This window comes from Ovis aries, chromosome 8 (assembly GCF_016772045.2).
Source record: "Ovis aries strain OAR_USU_Benz2616 breed Rambouillet chromosome 8, ARS-UI_Ramb_v3.0, whole genome shotgun sequence".
Lineage (NCBI taxonomy): Eukaryota > Metazoa > Chordata > Mammalia > Artiodactyla > Bovidae > Ovis > Ovis aries.
In genome coordinates, this window is record NC_056061.1 from 5,851,464 (window position 1) to 5,874,437 (window position 22,974).

Consider the following 22,974-nt stretch of genomic DNA (forward strand, 5'->3'; position numbering starts at 1 on the left):
TACTGGGAGCAACTACTGTGGAAACAGGATAAATACGTCCTGTGACAATGTTCGTGATAATAAGAGGTGAAGAATTTTTAGACATAGCCTCCTGCTTTCTTTGGAATTTTAAGAACTAATGCTGTCAAGGAATAAGTATCCAGGGCTAAACATAATTACCATTCCCAAAGGCTCTACTCCTTCTTGTTACTAAGACCTCACAATGTCAGACAAGGCCATTAAGCTCTGTAATAATATGAATCATCAGTTAATGGGGCTGAAGGAATCCTTGCTTACATGATCAAATGGGGTGGGAAAAACAGGAAAAAGGGAAAGCTTATTCTCATTGCCAGAAGAAAATACTACTAGCATTTAACAAATTCCATTATAAAAGATAGTTAATTCTACAAAATCTCATTACTTTCATAATTTAATGCTTAAGTATTTCTCAAAACCAGTAATGAAACTAGTTTGTGGTTCAGTATTACAAATAATAACAGCATTCAGAAGATAAAGTATCAACTGAGGAAAAAAGTTAAAAGCATCATTTTGTAGATCTAGTTACAATTTTAAACCCAAAGGGACTCTGAACTATGTTTCTGGTAGAAAAGAATCTTTACCTTTCTAAAGAATTTATAGTACTTGTGGGGGGAAAAAAATTCATTAAATTACCTAGAACTGCCATCACTGTGCCAAGCTCTCTCTTCTTCTTCAGACGTTCCACCACTGACAGCAACAACTTCACCTTCCTAAGAGATAGTGGGATATATATTTTATTGTGTAGTTTTACAGACTAACATTCTATATGACTATATTAATAGAAAATATCAGTGAATATCTAGTAGTATGAATCATATTAGGATATATCATGAAAATCTGATTTAAATTAGTTGTAAAATACAAGTCTCAAAGATAAATACTTATTAATAATGGATTCAGAGCAATCTCTTGGATGGATTAACTTTTTAAAGCCTCAAAACACAACTTCTAAATTGGATAATATGAAACTTAAATTTAGGAACTTTTAGGTTTTATTTATTATAATTAATATTAAAATAGCTTTATCAAGTAAAAAAGAATATTCCAATTCAGGTATTATTTTATACACATAAGGAAGATTAAAAACTACCCAAACACTCTGTTTCTCTTTAGCAAATATTCACTGGTCAACACATGCTACCACCTGTGAAGCCATTTTCTTTATAAAAATTGTTTTGTGGTCACAAAATCTTGCTTCAATAAAAATAGTAATTTATATTAATTAAGATTTTACTATAGATCAGAAACTGTTCTAAGCACTCTGTATATATCATCCCATTTGATCTAGACAAAACAGTGACTGGTGAGAGGAAACAGATCTTTTTTCCCCAGATATAAGTGATTTCTGAAATATATTTCATTATTTTATTCTATTTACACTATCCTACCATTTTAAAAAATTATCTCATTATTTTAACATATTGAAATCTTTGGTTCTCTATTAACCAGCAAGTATAATACTGATTCTAGGGAAACAGGTTTTTATATAAAAGAAACAAACTTCAACAGGCTAAGAAATTTATCTAAGGCCAGTACAATTAATAAGCAACAAAGCCTACTTTGAACTCAGGTCATTTTACTTCAAAGCTTAAACCCACTCTAACAAGAACAATTCAGTGTTATTAACTGCTGGGCGTATTCAGATAATTTTTCATGAGGATAATGAAATGTATTCTTTTACTAATCAAATATTATATTTTGGGGAGAAAAATTTTCCCATTATCATGTCTTAAAAAATGAAGAATGTAACTGCATAACTTCCACAAAGCTCTGAAAATCAAGCAAATATGTGAAGATCAAAATCTAAAAGCAAATTTTATTTAGCAAATAATCTCTGCTCACTAACTGAAAAGAAACTAAACAAATTATCTAATTATTCCCACCTTTAGTATATTACTTCTTTAAAGAGGGAGAACAGAAACATATTTCTATATTCTAAATACAAAAAGGTACTATATGGAATTACAAAATATTTGAACCAAAAAATCTAAGACTGTTTCATTTTTAAATGATATATTGTGCCAAAGGTGACATTCTGTTCTCACTGTTCTCCTCTACAAACTTGAGGTAAAAACAAATTAGTCTCGAAGACAAATGAAAGAAATTGTAATTTTCTTATGTAACAGTTGTACCTGGAAATACAGTTTTAGTTGATTCGTATTTTAAAAATTTTATAGAAACTTTAAGAAAATACTATAAATCTTTCAAAAATAAAGAAAACACTTTATAATGCAAACAACTAGCACACACATATTTTATGTTTTGTGGTATATCTAAGTTGTTAAATGTCAAGTTTGTATAAAGAATATGTTTTCTCTTTTTGCCAGATTAAAAATATCATTTTGTTCTGGCTATACTAGGACCTAAAGCCAGCGGAGACTTTTAAATTATGGTTAGAATACTCTCAGTTTGAGCTAATATAACCCTGTCCATAGAGAATATATGTGGAGAATCCCCACGCATGCCTGCCACTGCAAAACAAAACATGACTTCAAAAACGTATAGCTGTCAACAATTCCATCAGTCTTTGACTGAACTGTGAGTGAACGGTAATAAGGAGAGTGGGGCAGAAGAAGAAAGACAGTTGTATGTCTAAGTAAGCTTGATTTGTAAAGGCAAATGGACTGCCTTTGCTGAAAGAATATATAATTTTGTGGGGACAATGATATTTATGAAAATACTTATAAGGAGTATTTTAAAATCTACATTGAGAAAGCTATAAATTGGTACAGAGATTATAAAGTAACCAAAACTGTTGACTGTCTATTCATCAGTTGTATTATACAGACTAGAGCTTTATGCTATTAAAAAGCTTGGTTTTGGAGTAAAAAGAACCCAGGTTTAATTCCTTACTCTACCATTTAATAGTTAGGTAAATGTGTAACCCAAACATCTTTGAACTTTAGAGTCCTCATAATGGGAGTAATTAATTCAGATGCACTTGTTTTGTGGACCTGAGGTTATGAATAACTACGCCATGCCTTGAACATACACTATGGTCTTCAGCTATCACTGCCATTTTAAGATCTAGACATACCATGTTTGAGCTACATCTACAAATATATCAATGGATGCAAAGTATAAAGGTTATATTTTAAAAAAACAAGTCAAAATGAAAACAGAAATTTATGGATGTGGCGAGCTCTCACATCTGAAGAACTTGTGCCATTTTCTATCTCTTCTGAAGGTCTAGGAGTCTCTTCTAATGCAGATCTCGTGCGGTAATTGTGTTGATTTGCCTGCTGTTTTTTGGATTCTCCAAGATCCAGGAAATGTTCATGAGCATGATTCTAGAAAAAAGTAAATTCAATTTATTTACAGTATGCTTAAAGAAAATGCTTTTTAAAAGTGACATTTTTTTTCTCCATTCATGTTTAAGATTATCACATAGGTAGAATCCCATGGACAGAGGAACCTGGTGGGCTGCTGTCCGTGGAGTCGCCCATTGTCAGACACAACTGAAGCAACTTAGCAGCAGCAGCAAACTATAATACCAGCTCAAGTATTTTAACATTAAGCTAAAACACAGGTTAGTGATAGGCTGAAATTCACTTGCTGATTGATAGGTTATAAAAACCTTTTTTGATTAAGGATTCATAAAAACAGACAAAGTCTAATATTGAACTCTCTTGTATCCACATTAAAGCTATAAAACAGATAAAGGAAAGAGGACCTCAGACTGTGAGGCCTAAGTGACAGGCAAAGGCAAACTAGGAAACAAAACAGTGATCACAAAGCTAACTGGTCACTATAAGGCTTGGATACCAAGGTAACTGGCTCGCTCTCTCCTGCTGCAGGCAAATGTGAGCAGCAAATGTGGGCAAAGTCTTCTGCAGCAGAGAAAACAACTAAGAATAATCAAAATAAATGAAAGTCCAACACAGTCACAGACATGAAAAAACTCAACAAACTCAAGAATTTACACCTGAAAAAGAAACCCAACTAAAGAACATAAAAAATAAATGGAAAATACTAAAAATTACCTCCAAAAAAGAGATTGACGTCAGACTTATATATACATCATGCAATAAATCATACAATAAAAAAGGAACATTATCTTTAAAGTGCTAACAGAAAATAGTTTTGAACCTCTTATTTATATCCTCACTGCTTTGAACCTATAATTATATCCTCACTTTCCACACACCCTCCCCTTCTCATTGTTTTACAAGGATCTCAAAATTCTGTGACAGGTTTCTGGTCAAGTTGTTTCCATTAAAAAATACTGCTTTAAAAAGTAGGAATTTAAAATTGCCACACAGAGAAAAACAGATGGTCCACAAAACATTCTCCTTTCCATCAAGGTTTTGTTATCATTGCTATCATTAATTGTTCTTTGCTAAATGACTGATCAAGACAAAACAGTCCTGTGACAATTTTTCCACCACTGATGAAGACTGGGGTGCCAGGTATTGGCGATGATCTTCAGTTAGCCTTCTGAGCTTTTTGGGCACACACTGTGACCTCGCCAGCTCTAGCTGCCTTCTTGTCTACTGCTTTGATGGCACCATAGTAAATCTGTCTCATTCACAAATACCAAAATGACCCAGAGGGTAGTCAGAGTTTTCAACACACAGGTAGCTTGCCCGGAACCTTATCAACAGTGGCAGGCAGCATCAACACCTTTCAAGAATTTGGGGCTATCTTTCAGAAGATTCTTCCCAGAACAGTGACCATCATCGTCTTCAGTTCAACAATCCTGCAAGCTATGTTAGCTGTGGACAATCCAGAACAGGTGAACAGCTGACTTGGCTTGGTTGGCTCAGGATAATCACTTCAGCTGTGAAGTTAGCTGCTTCCATCGACGGGTTATTTTTGCTCTCAGGAGCAACACCACCATGGCAAGCATCTCTGACAAACATGTTCTTGACACTGATGTCTACACTGTCCTCAGAAAAGCTTCACTCAAGGCTTTAAGCGCACTTCAACAGACCTTTTTTTTTTTTTTCCTTTTTTCACTTTAGTTCTAATGACAACTGGAGCAAAGGTGACCACATGCCAGATTTGAGAACCCCAGTCTGTGACTGGCCCACAGGGACAGGTCCAGTTCTACCTGGAGGGGCAGGCACCAAGGGCTTGTCAGTCAGACAAGTTGGTGGCCGGATGCCATTCAGAGCTTTAAGCTTCACTTCATTACAGGTGACTTTCCAACTCTTGAACCAAGACATGTTATTAGCACTTGGGTCCAGCATGTTGTCACCATTCCAATAAGAAGCTGGCACAAACACTACTGTGTTGGGGTTGCAGACAGTTTTCTTAATGTGAATCAATTCCTTAATGCCTTCTTAACTCTCCTTGCTGTAGGGTGCTCAGTGGAACCCACTTTGTTAACACCAAACAAAAACTAACATTGGTCAAGTTCATGGTTATTTTAAGGTAATTCTCTTATTCTCTCCAAAAATTTTCAGGATATTCCCTTTCAGATATTTTCAAATCTCACTATAATATGCTCACCTGAGGTTTTATATTTTTATATTTGACATTATTTTTTATTTTAGTTGGCATACTATGCATTTGCTTGGAGATTAACTCTAGAAAATTCTGGTTCATTATTTTTTTCAACTCTTTGCTCCCTCTGTATGTCTTTCTCTTCTTCAAAGACTCTTACTAAATAAAGCTTTATTACTACATACTTCTAGTGTGTATGTATGTGTATATACAACACACACATTTACAAAAACATATATATATATATATATATATATATATATATATGGTTCTCACATTTCCCTCATTCTCTCCATTATTTTATCCCTTGTTGATACATTCTGGAAGAGTTCTTCAACTTCATATTCCAGCTTACTAATTCATTTTTCAGTGTTTTTTATTCAACTCATCCACTGAATTCTCCATTTCAAGGACAACAGGTTTCACCCTAATTTCTCCAACAGCACACTCCCCAAAACAGCTTGTTGCTATATCATCCTTCCAATATCGTCTCTTCTCTCTCTCAGAATAATATGCTATTTTGAGTATCTGAATATGATTGACTCTGATTTCACAAGTGTGCTGGGTGGCATTTTCAAAGGGAAGGAAAAAGAAAAAATAATCTAGGTCTTGCTCTGTCTTCTAAAAAAAGCATCTGTATATATGCATGGGGGGATAGGTGTGTACCTCAAGACTTGTGATACTGCAAACCCAAGTCCAGGCATCCCTGCCACTCCATCCCTTCCACTTTGCAGCTCTTGTCATGTCTTTCCAGCACTGTGGCTGTACTCGTGTTGGGGCTATTACTTGTAAAAGCCAAGTGAAATCAAACACATCTTCTCATGCTAACATTCAAAATTTACTCCACGCAGATTCTCTCTAAAAGAATTACTGAAGGATTCTATAGTTCTGTACCCACTCCAGTATTCTTGCCTGGAGAATCCCATGGACGGAGGAGCTTGGTGGGCTACAGTCCACGGGTCGCAAAGAGTCGGACACGACTGAGCGACTTCACTTTCACTTTTCACTTTCTGTAGTTCTGTGAAAATATGTAAAAGCTATAAAAAAGGAAATGATGCTCAACTTTATCTCATATGCTTCGAGTAACTTATTGTTAAAAATGTAATGGATCTTGCTTCTTTCATTTAACATAAATATTATTTACCTACTCAAAACTATTTCATTAAGAATGCTTTTTGTTTCATTTTGTAAAGCTTTATCCACAATTCTTATTTCTTTAGGATAAATTCCAAGTCAAAGAACATGACATATCTAATGCAGAGGGAAAAGCCTGCTGTCAACCAACATCTGTTCCCCTCCTCTTGCACAGAAAATGAAATTTTCACTGTCAGACTTTCAAGTGACTAAATTCTGGCCAATGGGCTATCTGGTACAGTGCTGCAGAACAAGGTCAAAAAACCTTCATCTGGAGAGCATGTGCACCTTCTGCACCTTCCTTAATGAAATCGCCTTCCCTCCTGCAGCCTTATATGAAAATGCTGCTATCTTGAGGCCAGAAATCAAATTCACACACAAGAAAATCAGAAAAATTTGAAGAGCTTCAGTTCCCAACACAGAAGGCATCATACCAAACCTTGACCATCTACCAAGGCTTTTAAATCAGAGAGAAATACTTTTCCCTAAAGGGAAATAAATAAGAAAAACATTTTTGAGACACTCTCATTTGGGGACCACGTTCAGTTCAGTCGCTCAGTCTTGTCTGACTCTTTGCAACCCCATGAACCGCAGCACACCAGGCCTCCCTGTCCATCACCAACTCTCAGAGTCCACTCAAACTCATATCCATTGAGTCGGTGATGTAGCCAACCATCTCATCCTGTGTCGTCCCCTTCTCCACCTGCTCTCAATCTTTCCCAGCATCAGGGTCTTTTCAAATGAGTCAGCTCTTCGAATCAGGTGGCCAAAGTATTGGAGTTTCAGCTTCAGCATCAGTCCTTCCAATGAACACCCAGGACTGATCTCATTTAGGATGGACTGGTTGGATCTCCTTGCAGTCCAAGGGAGTCTCAAGTCTTTTCCAACACCACAGTTCAAAAGCATCAATTCTTCGGTGCTCAGCTTGCTTTATAGTCCAACTCTCACATCCATACTTATTGTCAAAATCAACTTTCTAATTGCTTTCTCAACAGTTTTTCTGCATTAACTTATATCACTCCCCTACACAGTCAGTACCCTCTATTATTAGAGGAAAAAAATTAATGCAACTCTGAGGTGTAAGGTAGCATCTCACAATGTGTACATCTGTGATTATCAATGTTATTAGTAGCATGGTAAGTGCTTTCAAACCTTTCTCCATTCTCATAAAATGTGAAAAACAAAAATGAGGTCATGTTATAAATATTACTGTAACACTTGCTTTCTTTCACTAAACAAATACATCATGAGTATTTCTCCACAGCAATGGAGTGAACTCTAACTTCTTTAAAAAAAAAAACTGTATAATATTCCATGCATATGTCCTGACATCCTACCTTTCTTCTGCCAACAGACACTAAAGTTGTTTCAGTGTTTGCCGCCAGAGACAGTGAATATCTGCATGCACACGTGCATGCACACATTCACATCAATCCTTTCCTTTCTAAAACAGCCTCTGGAGAACCACTATTAAAAGATAAGCACATCCTTTTAATTTTATAGAATTACCATATCCTATCCATGAAAGTGGTAGCAATAGCTTACAATCATTATACGAATTCATGTCTTCACATCTTTGGAGTCAGAAGAAAGGAAACTAAAAATAGGTATGCTTTCTGGCCACCATGAAAACAACCACCACCGCAACCAACAAAAAACTTAAAAAATAAAAAATTATTTCAAATTATACTAACAGAAATTCTAGCAGGGCGGGGTCCTACTGTTGCCAAGGTAGGATACTCTTACCTACAGGAAAACATAAAGTGGCAAGGACTACTTGAGTTCTGTGAAGGGTTACAAAACAGAAGAGAGAGTTATAATAAAGGAGACTACTTCAGAACATCTGAGGAGCTCAGATAAGAGGACAGAGTACAAAGCTGGGTCAAGAGACCAGTCATCCTTTGACACACTAGCAGTTAAGTCCATCTCTCCCCCAGATTAGGGCATAACCAACTGAAATCCACTGGACTGAAAATTTTTTCCATAGTAGGATGACAAAAAAACCAACAGGGCAAACTAGGGGGGACAATTTACCTCTCTTAATGGAGAAAATGAGAACTACTATTTATAGCAGCATAGCTGACGATTATCTGCAATAACCAATTGGTGCGAAACAATTTAAAAAAAAAAAAAGACAAAAATTTAAACCAAAACACTGTTTTAGAGTGTGCCACCAAAGGCAAAACTAAAAAAAGACCTTGCTTAGGGTTAAGGTGTAAATTTATTGAATTTAACAGGCATATTACAATTGGAATTTGAGACAAATGTATACTAGACAGTATGACATGTATAAAGATTCAAAGATAATCTAAAGATAACTGAGAATTAACTATGTTAACTTTATTTCATTAAATAGCCTATCTATAATGTTCACATCTTTAATTACAAAACCACCTTTAAATGGTCATTATGTTAATGAAGCAAATATTAGGCATCAAAGTAATCACTATTTACCTTTGAGACAGTGGGCATTTTATTCTCTTTCGGAACTGTCAAGTGTTTTCTCTTCTCTTCTGATCTGTAAGTCTTTATTTCTTCTTCTCCCTTCGCAGTTCTCCATTCTTCTTGCCTACTGAAAGAGAATTCAAAGCCACATATCCTAATCTATAATTTTTATAACCACTTTCTCCCCAAAGGAAATGTCAGGCATCAATGTTTTCTTTTCATATTAGGGATGTGATAAAGATTTCTGAGCTTCAATTCAAAGACTGTGAGTTCTGGACATTTAGTATTAAATGACTGGATGTCTTTCCAGTAGGAAAGAAAGAATCTGTCCACTTGAACTTGATACTACCATTTCTGCTATGGTCATTGGCAAATAAAGTTTTAGGATCTAGGAACACTGTCAAACATTAAAAACAGAATTTAATTATGACAGTGTTGGGCTTATGCTATGACAATCTTAATGTATCACAAAGATAGCTGGAATCTACAAACAGAATTTAATTATGACAGTGTTGGGCTTATGCTGTGATAATCTTAATGTGTCACAGAGATAGTTGGAATCTACAAACAAACAAACAAACAGAAGCACAACAGATCTTTGAGGGAGATCTACTATTACTCCCGAAGCCCTGAAAGAACTGCATTCTCTCCAATGAAAGGAAGGTCAGGCCTCAGTCACTGAAAACACTTCAACTCTATCCAGGTATCAAGCTGAATTTGAGGAACAGACTGTGAAGTTAAACTTCATAGAACCTGAACTCAGAAGGACAAGAGAATTTTTTTAGAATTTTAATTCCTTAAAATTTCTAAGTTTCTGAACTGCAAGGGTATTTAATCTCTGAACTTTAATTTTTCCCTGGAGTTAACACAGTTGGAAGGAAGTTAATATTCAAACTTGGAAGTGCCCTATAATGTTGATATTGTATTACTAGGGTGAATTAATGCTGTCATTTTATACTTAACTGCAGAAACTCTAATGCAGCTGGTTGGAATTCTGAATGGAAATGAATGAACCTAAATCTTGTGAAAAGAACAGCCTTGGATTTAATTTCATTTGTTTTTTTTTTCAATTAAACTTTTTATTGAGATAATTGTACATTTACACACAGTTCTAAGAAATAATACAGAGAGGTTCTTTGTATCCTCTACCCAGTGCCCTCCAAAGGAGGTATCCTCTAAAATTATAGTACAACACCATAACTTGGATCTGGATATTGAATACAATCCACTGATATTCAGAATCACCCAGTTTTATTCTACTCGTGTGTGTGTGTGTATTTAGTTCTATCCAAGTTTATCACACGTGCAGGTTTCTGTATCCATTGCCCCAGTCAAAATACAGAACATTTTCATTACCACAAAGCTCCCTTGAGTGCCCTGCTAATGATCACATCCACCTTGCTTTTCTCTCCTCAGCCCCTGCTCCCCACAGTGTCTAGCAACCACTGGTCTGTTCTCTCTATATACTTTTGACATGTCAAGAGTAGTCCCTAAGCAGAATACTGCATTATCAGCATAAAGCCCTCAAGACTCAATCAAGATTTGTACCAACAGGCTGGTTCTGTTTAATGAAGTCGTATTCTATGGTGTGGATATACTGTAGTTTGCTTGATTATACACTCAGTGAAGGACATCTAGGGTACTCCCAGGTTTGGGCTATTGGGAATAAAGCTGCTATACATTTGTGTAGAGGTTTGGGGGTTAAAATAAGTTTAATTTCTTTGGGGTCAGTTCCCAAGAGTGCAATCAACGATCTTGTGATAGTCTAGGCTTCTATGGAAAACGCCCAACTGTTCCAGAGGGGCTGCACTGTTTGGCATGCATTGCTGGTGGTAGGAAGAGTGAACCAATTTCACTAGGATGCTCTAGAAGAAAATCCATTTTATAATGGCCCAGTGCTATGCCTGTTTGTAATGTATACATTCTGCTCTGCATTTTAAAGAAGCAAACCACTGCTCACATGGAGAGAAATACCGTGGCCCAGTGCTACCTGTACTGAAGTTCAGTATAAGGAAGCAAACATTCATGCAGATAAAAGTTATGTTCTTCACAGCTGTATCAATAATAGAAGTAATATTCTAATTTCCTATTTTATTCTTCTGAGTTATTTTTCAAATAGTCAGATCTGTTTTTAAAATGATGGGTGTTACTCACTGTACCCTATTCAAACCTTAACATTATAATTAACAAGTAGACATGAATATAACTAAAAATACACTAAGAATTAATTTTTAATAAGAACATCTGAGTGGGTTTGTCATCAGATAAAATTATGGTTCAAATTTAAACTTCAGGTGTATAATCCTAAAACTTAAAACAAATTTGAAGTACCATCCAATCAAAAAAGCATAATCAGATTAAAAATATTTTAACTATACAATTACTCTCTTAAGAACTAGATAATCCTAAAATCATATTTTATCCTTTTTTTATTACAGTATAGTATTAGAATATACAGTAAGTATTAGTTGGGGTTCAAATGGACCTCATTCATGAGTATTTCATTACTAAAGAATCAAAAGGAATTGGATATAAACTTCTCTCACAGCAAGGACCTTGAGAATAGGATTACATTAAATCAACACTTTTCAACTTTACATGCATACTTTTAAATGGGCTTCCCCAGTGGTTCAGCTGGTAAGGAACTCGCCTGCCAATGCAGGAGATGCAGTAGACGTGGGTTTGAGTCCTGGGTTGGGGCAATCTCCTGGAGGAGGGCATGGCAACCCACTCCAGTACTGCCTTAAAAATATAGACAAGAGGAACCTGGTGGCCTACAGCCCATAGGGTGGCAAGAGTCAGACATCACTGAAGCCACTGAGCACACACACATGTATTTTTCAATATATAAAAAGAAATCAATAATAACCTATCAATAAATAATATATTTTCACTTTCCATGTGAATGACATGGTGTGAATGATTAGTAAAATCCATAGAAAATTCAGTTGTAACAAACTTCATGAAACGTGTTTTAAGATACAATTAAGCAAGACAAACTAAAGTTCAAATGTGCTACTCAGTAAAATCTCATGTATTTGTTCAAGCCAAATTTATAATTCCCCCATTCACTTTAACAACTCCTACCCCCTTAAGTGTCATTTATTTGAATCATCCTAGGAAGGGACATTTACTGAAATTTAACTTTTCTCCAGAGTCATGAATAGTTTAAAAACATTAGCTCTTTTTCAGATAAATTTAAGACAAATTAGAGCTGGAAAGGTACTCTGAAGACCAACTCAAAACGAATACAAACAACTGTGGTACATCAAAATTCGTAACTCCCCTTACCTGGCTACACCAGATGATAGCTCAGGTACTACCACCCTTCGACTCCAAGCTACAAGATCCCGCTCTGTGGCTATTTCACTTCTTGGTGCATTACTGTGCATCTGCCGTACACCTTCGATTTGACCACTACGCCTTAGTCCTACATTAGGTGGTGAATGAACCTCTGAGGTAGAACTTGTAGAGCCTAAGAGCAAAAATTAATATAGAAAGCTCTATTTAGAGATATTTCTCCATTAGCTTATAACAGGAAACAAACAAACCAAAAAAATACCAGGAGAAAAAAAATCCATACTATCTTTCACATGAAACTTCATACTATGGCAAATAATCAAATCACCAAATCAGGAACTAAACCACAAGCAAAGTTTAATGAAAACAAAATAAGGTTATTTAGCTGACCAGGTAAGTTTATGAATCATAACTACTATCTCCAAAGATGTAAAATCATTGTTTTTAAAAAATGCCCACTGTATGTTTTGGGGAAAACCAGGTAAGAAGCAAAAATAGACAAACCCAAGGACATTTACAGTTCATAAATCTGCTTTAAATTTTCTCTAAAATTTAGTAATATACAACAATAAGGGTGGTGAGATGTTCAAGAATGTTGCTTTGAATATATTCTACTCTCAAAGAAATTTATTCAAGAACTTTATTTGAAGAAATTTATTTTTAACATTTTTCTAAGTTAAACATGTTCATTACAAGAAATTTGTAAGAATATACCTATTAAAAAACTCATTGTCCACAGTTTGAAACCTTATATTATGAATATTTTCTTAGGTCATTAAATATTCTTCAAAAGCATGATTATGCTTATTTTGGCAGTCAAATAGTTCATATCATGGATTTACTATATTTGTTAAATTGTTTCTCTAGTGTTGTAGGTTTAGACTGTTTTAATTTTTTAAATATTGCATTTAAAATAGTCCCTCCGTACCTCTACTTAAACGGCTGGTATTACTGATAGCTGCTTCACCAGAACGTCTCAGGTCTTGCTCCTGCTGTAGTCTTTGAATCATACTGTCCAGTGGGCTGATCTCCTGGTTTGCTTGCTGACTTAAAACTTGATTCAGTCCTATGTAAATCACAAAAATGCTAAGGATACTTCAAACCATTTCATTCATCAACCTCACTTTGAGTCCAGAATTAAACACAAATTTTGCTTGAATAAAAGACCTAAAACGAATAACTGTAAGTGATAAGGGAGAGAGAGGAAAAAAAGGAAAAAAAAAAAGGAAACATACTCCCTTCAAATTTAATTTATTAAAAATAACAACGATGATGTAACTTTTACTAAGTGTTTACTATGATTCAGGTACTCAAAATCCTTATAATATCACAAGTCCATAGGTATTATTAATTCTACTTTGTCTATAAAGTAGAACTAATAATACCTATAAGGTGGTTATCTATAAAGTGGAATTAGTGGTATTATAAAGTGAAAACCAAAATAACTGTTCAAAGTCATATATCCAGTTAAGTGGCAAAACAAGGATTTAATCTTAGATCTTTTTAAAAAAGGCAAACCTGATAGTAACTAATGTGAACTTCCACCCTCCAAAACAGCAACACTTTTCATTCCTATCTTGCTTTTAAACTTTCAAAAGTTGATCACTTCTTAAAACAATCTTCAATGTGAATAGGCTATCTAGTCTTATTTGCTATCTCACACCACACTATATTATTCACCTTAATAACATTCAACATGATTAACTATAGATTTGTTCATAACTGTTTTCAAACCTATCTCACTCCATAAGAACAAGGAATGCATTTGTTTAATTCATTACTGAATACCACAGCTTAGCAAGTGTCAGGGACAGAGGAGATTTACAATGTATGTTGCCAAATGAATAAATGAACTGACTCATCCCATACCAAATACAGATTTACTCTATTAGTCCCCAGAAGGTTATAAACAGATACAGCCCCAAATTAATTAAACCTCCAGTGTTCCTTAACTGTCTTACAATACTTAAGTATCATTCAAAGAACTTTTAAAAGAATATAAAAAATCATTTTACTTATTTGTTCAAAACAATTAAAACAAAGTTCTACCCAATTAGCCATTTTAAAAAATTTCAAAAGGAAAATCTGGATGTCTACTCAAATGATCATTTACCTGAGGAAGTTACCCCCATTTGAGGGATGAGCTGCTCCTCCCTGCAATTTTCACGACCAGGAACTAATCTCTGATATCTTGATGGATGAGGATTACCATCAACATCAACCAAAAAAGGCGGTGGCATGAGATGAGGTGCTTGCTGAGTCTGTTCATCTAACACAAAATTGTTGGCATCACGAATAAGGGGCCGATAATCACTATGAAAGAACATCTGATCTGCAATCTATAAAAAGAAAGACCCATAAAAGATTGGACAAAGAAAATTTTATCATTATAGATTTCTAAGGGAAGGCAAATTTTAAATATAAATCATGATATTAAACAATATAAAAGAATAATATTTTCTAGAATTAATTGTAAATAAATCTGTATCTGTACTTTCTGCATTAAATTTTATGATTAGAAAAGTAGATACTATGAATTTTCCCTTGAACAGGAAGAGACTGTATTCATAAAAAACATTAAAAGTAACGTAATTTGAAATTAGATGGTAAAATTAAATCCAGGCATAAATCTTTCAACAGTACCTTTACTTTTCCAGAGCTACCATGATTTATCTTGTTTTTAAAATGACTACATATGGTCATTTGATTTAGTATTTTTACAATGAAAAATCAATTTATTCTTTGAATTAAACTCGTCAATGAAACCAAACTAATACAATTTAAGAAAATCCGTAAGTATACAGTAAGCATGGTTTATATAATAATATTAAAAACTAACATCTCTAAAATTTCTGAAATAAAAATTCATACCTAAGACACCTAACTTCAAAATTTTATCATTTAATTTGGAACTTCTTAAACCTGAACTTCCATTTTTATTATAACATTTTAAACAACTCTACCACAAATAAACAATTTAAATCTTTTAGTCACTAATCTCAGATAGGATCTTCAATATTTTTTAAAAATTAGCTACCATCAAAGTAGGCCATACATTTTTTTGAGAACCACATAAAAGCCACAGAACTATACCCAGATAAATGCATATTATCCACATAAGTAAAACATTTTACATAATTTCAACAAATCGCTCTATGAACATCTCCCATACACACACACACACACACACACACACACACACGATATATCTTATATACTCCAACCTAAGAACTGCTATCTAGATTGTTCTAGCTGGCTAAGTAAAAAGTTATTTTTTCTGAAATATAAAAATTATAACTTCCCTCCATGAAATATAACCCCTATACATCTATGGACTTAAAAGCAAACGAACAAACAATTAGAAGGAGTAGATATACAGAGGCATCATCATACTCTACCTTGTCATATTTGCTACTGGAGCCAAAGCCAAAAATCAAAAGATGTCCATGAGAGTCTGTGCATGCAAAATGCTGACCATCAGGAGAGCATTTGCAGTCAAATACTGCACCATGTCCTTGGCCTTCAATCTGAAATGCATTTAACCAACAATCAGAAAACTGCCATTAAAATATAAAGAACTGATTGGTGACTATTGTTACTAAAATTCTATGGTAAGAGATATATAAGTATATATCCTATTGAAGTAAAGATAAAACACAGTATAGTACAAAATTTGTGAATATTCATGAAAAGTGCCAGACTAAAAGCCTTGAAAACCAATGTATTAGCTTTATCCATAGACCAGACACAAGTCAGGAAATAGAACACCACCATTCTCCCCCACCCATAGAATTCTGCTTCATGTCTTTAACCCAGATTTAAAATGTAATTGCACCTTAGAGTCCATCTTATCTGTATTTAATCAAGCTGTTTCAGCAAAGGCTGACAATGTGGAGTAACTGTAGTGATTTTTGTAACTCTTGAAGTAATAGCCAGAGATCACTGCTCACAAGACACGAAATTTTTCTTTTTGGTAATAAACTCCCTTGATGGTCTGACTCATTTTTCAAATGGTGAATTTCAAAGGTTAAAGAAAAGGTTTTTTTTACCTGATAATTGTTTTCTGTTTTCCAGTTCCATTAATCCAGAACGAATGGGTTTCTCCCTGCAACCTGTCAATCAAACAGAGGTGGCCAATCACCACTCTGAATTTTTTGCTCTCAGTGCTTCTTCAGACTATGTTCCAGTTGAAAACTTCTTTAGCAGTGTTCTGAAAGAGTAAAAATTCTACCCTATCTAAAGCACATCTAGGGACTGAATTTCAGAAAACAACTAAAATAGGGAGTTGACTCCCTAACAAATAACAACTAAGGATGATTTTCAACAAATGTGACTGGATTTCTGGATTAGCAGAATCGGAACACACACACATTATCAGGTAAGAAATACCTCCTCTCTGTTCCGGTATCCACTGATCTAGAACAAATTGAGTTTTATTAGTAATATCCCCAAATCCCAGTAAATGCTTGGAAAAGAGAGAAGCGGTCATTTTCTGCAGTGTTAAAAATATGGCATAGGGATATATGTATAGTTCACCAAGTACAGAGTGCAATTAAAACTCAGAAGAATAGTTGACTTCTCACAGAAGAACAGCTGACTTCTCGAGGCAAGTTTGCATTCTAGTCAAGAGAAAATGTTCCAAAAGGAAGGGCTCTGCCTGAGAAGTTTCCACAGTACAACAAACAGGTTTACCTCATAAAGAAAACTGGTTTTTCCTCCGGCTTGCTGAGAAGAAGGGATGAGGACACTGGTGCTTACTAACGCTGTTTTAAGCGGTGATACTAACAGAAGAGCAGTCACTTTCCTTAAGATTGAATCACATGAAAGAAACTTGGTGGAACAATCTACGTCTAATACACTAAAAGATATACATGAAAGCAAGAAAGTGAATGAGTGAAACAGGATCATTTCCTGGTTGTGAAGAATCCTGGAGGATAAGTTAACAGAGGAAGGAACTGATTCCAACTCTACTTTAGAACTATTCAAAACTGAGAAAGAGAAGAACTACTTCTCCAAATCAACCTAAGTGTGTTAGCAGCCAGACAGCTTTGTATTTTCTACAACATGAAAGGCTACAAGTATAAATGTCTGGATTCACATCTCTATTTTTCAGTGCTGTTTAGGGAAATCAAATGTTACAAGAGCTGTTATAAATGAGTAACTAATCACACAAACAAAAGTTTACCTCCAAATAGAATTTTACATAAGAAAATCAAGACCAAAGAATGAAAACTGTCTTGATCATGTGTTGTCATTTTTTTTTTGCCTCAATTCCCTCAAAATGTCATAAAAGACAAAAAGAAAACAAACCAAAAACCCCAACTACTCTATAAATCTTACATAATAATTGCTTCCAATTCTAAGTATGCAGTAGAACAGAGGAAGGAAAAGATCTGCAAGTCTGACTCAGCAATGCTAAAGGGTATCTGACAGACACTCCTAAGTATAGCATCCTTTATGTAACATTTAGGCAATCCTGCTCCACATTTTCCTTTTGGGGTGTCCGGAGGGAAGTTGTCACGAGGATTAATCAACCCTATATCCGTGCTATCTACCAATGTTTACAGTTAGCAGAATATCTCTAAAAGAATATTTGGGAGAGGTGAACTTTCAAAAAAGGAAAGAAAAAAATAGCAATCCTATTGAAGATCACTGTTTTCTTATACAGTAACACATGCCATTGTGAATATGGCACAGTGGTACTGATTTTCTTGGGATAAGCCATCTGTATAACTCCAGAGTTATGGAGAATATGAAACTGGATTTCCAAAGTACATTATTTGGATTAACCAATCATTAAAGAAAATAGATTTGCTCTACTTACAAACCAATTAGAAAAGGTACCCATCACCATCTTATTTAAAATGCCAAATTTATCTTTAGGAAAAGGTCCTCAGATAATAAACAGTCCTAACTACAAAATGCAGTCCAGGCTTTCTAGTTGATACAAAGTAGGAAAATATTTTCCTAAATAATTAAATAGGGCTTTCCCAGGTGGTGCAGTGGTTAAGGAATCCACCTGCCAATGCAGGAGACAAAAGAGATGTGGGTTTGATCCCTGGGTCTGGAAGAATCTCTGAGGAGGAAATGGCGAACCACTCCAGTATTCTTGCCTGGGAAATTCCACTGATAAAGGAGCCTGGCAGACTACAGTCCATGGGCTCGCAAAAGAGTTGGACATGATGGAATGCGCGCGCGCGCGCGCACACACACACACACACACACACACACACAACTAAATATACCCTAGCTATTTTTATGATTTATACTATGATTAACTATGCCAACCACAAAAAAATAGTTCAATACTTCTCTCTGAAAAGAAATTTTTTTCAGATTCTTCTAAACCAGGGTCAGAATGTATACGATTAAGAATACTTAAAGAAAAAATTTAATAATAAAGGCAGTGTTTGAATATGCATGTTTAACTAGAAATCAATGAGACCTACATTCAAAAATCAAATGGAAGAAAATAAGTATCCTTTCTTTTCATATTAAAGCTATAAAGTTAAATGAAGCTATATTATGCATCCACTATACTTCAATTAAAAATATATTTAAGAAATAAAGTTAATGAACCTATCATAAAATTAAATGCTCAACAGGAGAGTAAGTCAACATAAAATTTAATATTACATATAACTTATTCTAGTACTGATAATCATGCTCTAATAAGTTTAAAAACAGAAAAGAAAAAAAACCACCAAATTTCCAAAATAAGTAAAGTTGCTCAGTCGTTTCCGACTCTTTGCGACCCCATGGACTATAGCCGACCAGGCTCCTCCATCCGTGGGATTCTCCAGGCAAGAATACTGGAGTGGGTTGCCATTTCCTTCTCCAGGAGATCTTCCCAACACAGGGATCGAACCCGGGTCTCCTGCATTGCAGGCAGACGTTGTGGCTCAGATGGTAAAGCATCTGCCTGCAGAAGGAAATGGCAACCCACTCCAATATTCTTGCCTGGAGAATCCCACGGATGGAGGAGCCTGGTAGGCTACAGTCCATGGGGTCGCAGAGTCGGAAACGACTGAGCAACTTTACTTATTTTGAAAATTTGGTGTTTTTTTTTCTTTTCTGTTTTTAAACTTATTAGAGCATGATTATAAGTACTAGAATAAGTTATATGTAATATTAAATTTTATGTTGACTTACTCTCCTATTGAGCATTTAATTTTATGATAGATTCATTAACTTTATTTCTTAAATATATTTTTAAATTGAAGTATAGTGGATGCGTAATATAGCTTCAACTATTCCCCTAATATCAAGCATGCTTGCTACACACTATGGGACATATGTGAACAAAGACCACACAATAAAACTCATACTTATTAAATCACAATAAAGAAAGCTGAGAAAATCAATGAGACAATGTTTACTTATTAATGCAAAAACTTAAAGAATAGGAGTTGAAAAAAATAGAAAAATATATTAACTATGATAAGGATATTTTGTTCTTTTTTAAAGTTAAAAGTTGAAAAGACCAGAAGTTAAAATGACTCCTTTGTAGGAAAATTCTCATACTGACTGAAGAATTCTAGAAATATTTTCAAGAAAGAAGCAGCACAATCTTGTTAGAGGCTTATATTCAACTTGGAAAAAATTAAATCGATATAGAAACTTATGAATTAAGAGCTTTGATGATGACAGAACTGTCATATTTGATGAAGAATGTTGTTGTTTTAGTTGCTAAGTTGTGTCCGACTGTTTTGCAATTCCTGGACGGTAGCCCTCCATGCTCCTCTGTCCATGGGATTTCCCAGGCAAGAATACTGGAATGGGTGAGTTGCCATTTACTCCTCCAGAGGATCAACCTGCCTCAGGGAGCGAATCCGAGTCTCCTGCATGGAGAGGTGGATTCTTACCACTGAGTTAACAGGAAGCCCTTAATGAAGAATACTAATACTCTTTTCAAGGCAGAATACACTCCAGAACTTCTAACACAATTATTGTGAAGCAGACAGATGAAATTTAAAGGAGACAGAAGAGTGAGGCCCAAGAATGAAAAGACCTCTCCTCTAGTAATGGGTTCATCACTTAGTATCTCTGGGAAATGACAGAGATCATTTAAATGATCACTAGAGTCCTACCCAATTCTAAAGTCCTTTACATCTAATTTTCAAGAAGCCTTTTGGAAGAATTGGATAATCTGGAAATGAGGTGTGCTAAAAGCACCAGGATGCAGACTAAAATTACAGGGTCTAGGTTACATCAACTGTGAGGAACACCTACAGAGATGAATACAAGAAGTATGAATTTCTAAGGAACTCAATCAGGATGGTTAAAACATGGGCTGTCTTAGGCAGAATCATCTTCTTAATGGAATTACCCCAAGTCTATGACCAGGGTCAATTTTTGGGTGGCTCAGATGGTAAACAATCCACCTGCAATGCAGGAGACCCAGGTTCGATCCCCGGGTTGGGAAGATCCCCTGTAGAAGTGAATGGCTACCCACTCTAGTACTTCCCTCATTGCTCAGTTGGAAAAGAATATGCCTGCAATGCAGGAGACCCAGGTTCAATTCCTGGGTTAAGAAGATCACCTGGAGAAGGAAATGGCAATCCACTCCAGTTTTCTTGCCTGGAAAATCCCATGGACAGAGGAGCTTGGCAGGCTCCAGTCCATGGGGTTCCAAAGAGTCAGACACAACTGAGCAACTAACATTTTCACTTTAAAATATATCATTTTTAAAACTATACTATTGATTAGAAGAGAACAAGTATCTCGCCTAGAAAATACTCAATTAAAAATTATGAATTTTTAAAAATACCCTAATACTTTTATGAGATAGACTCACATCCCAAGAATCAAACAGCTGAGAAACTAAACTTACGCTAAGAATTACCTGTAGAAATGGAGAAGGAAATGGCAATCCACTCTAGTACTCTTGCCTGGAAAATCCCATGGATGGAGAAGCCTGTAGGCTACAGTCTATGGTAGGCTACAGTCTATGGGGTCGCAAAGAGTCGGACACGATTGAGCAACTTCACTTTCACTTTTACCTGCAGAAATCCCTTCCTTATGTTTAAAGAAACTTTAAAGCTTATCAACCCAGAAAAGAATAAACTTAATTAAGAATGTGCATGAGATACTGGAGACAGACACTGTCATACCTATGATCAAAATATGCTTTGGTCACCTTCTAACTATTACTATGAAAGTGAAAGTGAAGTCGCTCAGTCGTGTCCGACTCTTTGCGACCCCATAGACTGTACCCTACCAGGCTCCTCTATCCATGGGATTTCCCAGGCAATAGTACTGGAGTGAATTGCCATTTCCTTCTCCAGGGGATCTTCCCAAACCAGGGATTGAACCCTGGTTTCCCGCATTGTAGACAGACACTTTACCATCTGAGCCACCAGGGAAGTCTACTACTACTACTACAGTTAAGTGTAAATAAATAATATATCTTATTTATTAGATAAGGGAAAAAAAATCACACTCCAATGGTCCAGGTATCAAATTACTTTAAAAGATCATTTCTAAATATTTACTTTAACATTATTACATATAAATTAAAAATAGCTATTTAGAATAAATGGCTCCAAGATAAATAAGTTAATATAAAAAAGAAAACTGTTTTAACTGGCTTGATAAAACCAGTAAACATATAAAGGAGATTTTGAGGAATTCTAACATTCACCAAAAGAAAAATATATTACCAAAATAAATAACTCATTTTCAAATTTAACACTATTTTGTTTACCCACATTCTGATTTCTCTGAGGAAATAAAACTGTTAATCAAGTCCTTCTTGAAATTTATTCTCTTCCTCTGGCCTCTCTGACACAGTAACAGCACACTGTCTTTGCAACACACTTTCTACAGACTAATCTCTTCCCCATTCTGCTAAACATGTTCAAGGGTTGACCCTTAGACAATGAAGGAGATTAGGGCTGCCAACCCTCTGCACAAAAAATCCACATATAACTTATAGCAGCCCTGCATATGCAGTTTCTCTATCCCAACAGTCTGCACTGTATGGATTCAACTAACCACAGATTCTAGGGTAGTACACTGGAGTATTTACGACTGAAAAAATCTGCACATAAGTGGACCTACACAGCTCAAGCCAATGTTGTTCAAGGGTCAACTGTACTTCTAAACGTTTAAACCTGTCTCTGTGAGTTAGACAGTGTTCTACATGGAAGAGCATAGTTCTTTCTCTCTACAACTAGCCTTTCCAAGTAGTCTATCTCCAGCGCTGGCTGTCCATTAACACAAAGATAGCCCAACACTATGTCACAGCATATGAAAGTATCCGTTTTCTTTCACATCTTTTCTATTTCCATTAACAGTATTACTGTTGTCAAGATTACATAAGCTCAACACTCTCCACACATTCAATTTTGTTACTCTCTAGCTCTAATATTTTTATCATCACAAAACACCAAGTCTTACATAATTTTCTTTCACAAATTTACTACCCATTCCTACAATATTTCATTATGATTTCACTGATGAAAGCAGATTTCCACCTATCCAATTTCATACCTGAAATACTACCACTAGCAACCAACCTATTTTTCTCTTAAGTTTTTGGAATATAAAGTAATTTATAAATTAATTTACCAATTAACTCCCACTAGGTTAAATATCCTTTATGTTTACAAGTAATATGAGGGTACC

At 35.2% G+C, this 22,974-nt stretch overlaps 1 protein-coding gene across 5 annotated transcripts in view; it reads right to left on the reverse strand.

Annotated features, from left to right (window-relative positions):
- PHIP (pleckstrin homology domain interacting protein) overlaps window positions 1-22,974 on the reverse strand; it is a 125,126-nt gene that overhangs the window by 39,999 nt on the left and 62,153 nt on the right. For 4 of the 5 annotated variants that reach the window (XM_027972299.3, XM_027972298.3, XM_027972297.3 and 1 more), the window contains exons 16-22: window positions 15,744-15,872; window positions 14,459-14,684; window positions 13,274-13,411; window positions 12,337-12,520; window positions 9,055-9,172; window positions 3,168-3,308; window positions 652-728 (exon numbers count right to left, since the gene is read on the reverse strand). In XM_027972299.3, coding sequence (XP_027828100.1) covers window positions 652-728; window positions 3,168-3,308; window positions 9,055-9,172; window positions 12,337-12,520; window positions 13,274-13,411; window positions 14,459-14,684; window positions 15,744-15,872 — 1,013 coding nt within the window. The remainder of the gene's footprint in view (window positions 1-651; window positions 729-3,167; window positions 3,309-9,054; window positions 9,173-12,336; window positions 12,521-13,273; window positions 13,412-14,458; window positions 14,685-15,743; window positions 15,873-22,974) is intronic. The other variant, XM_060419190.1, reaches the window with a different exon arrangement.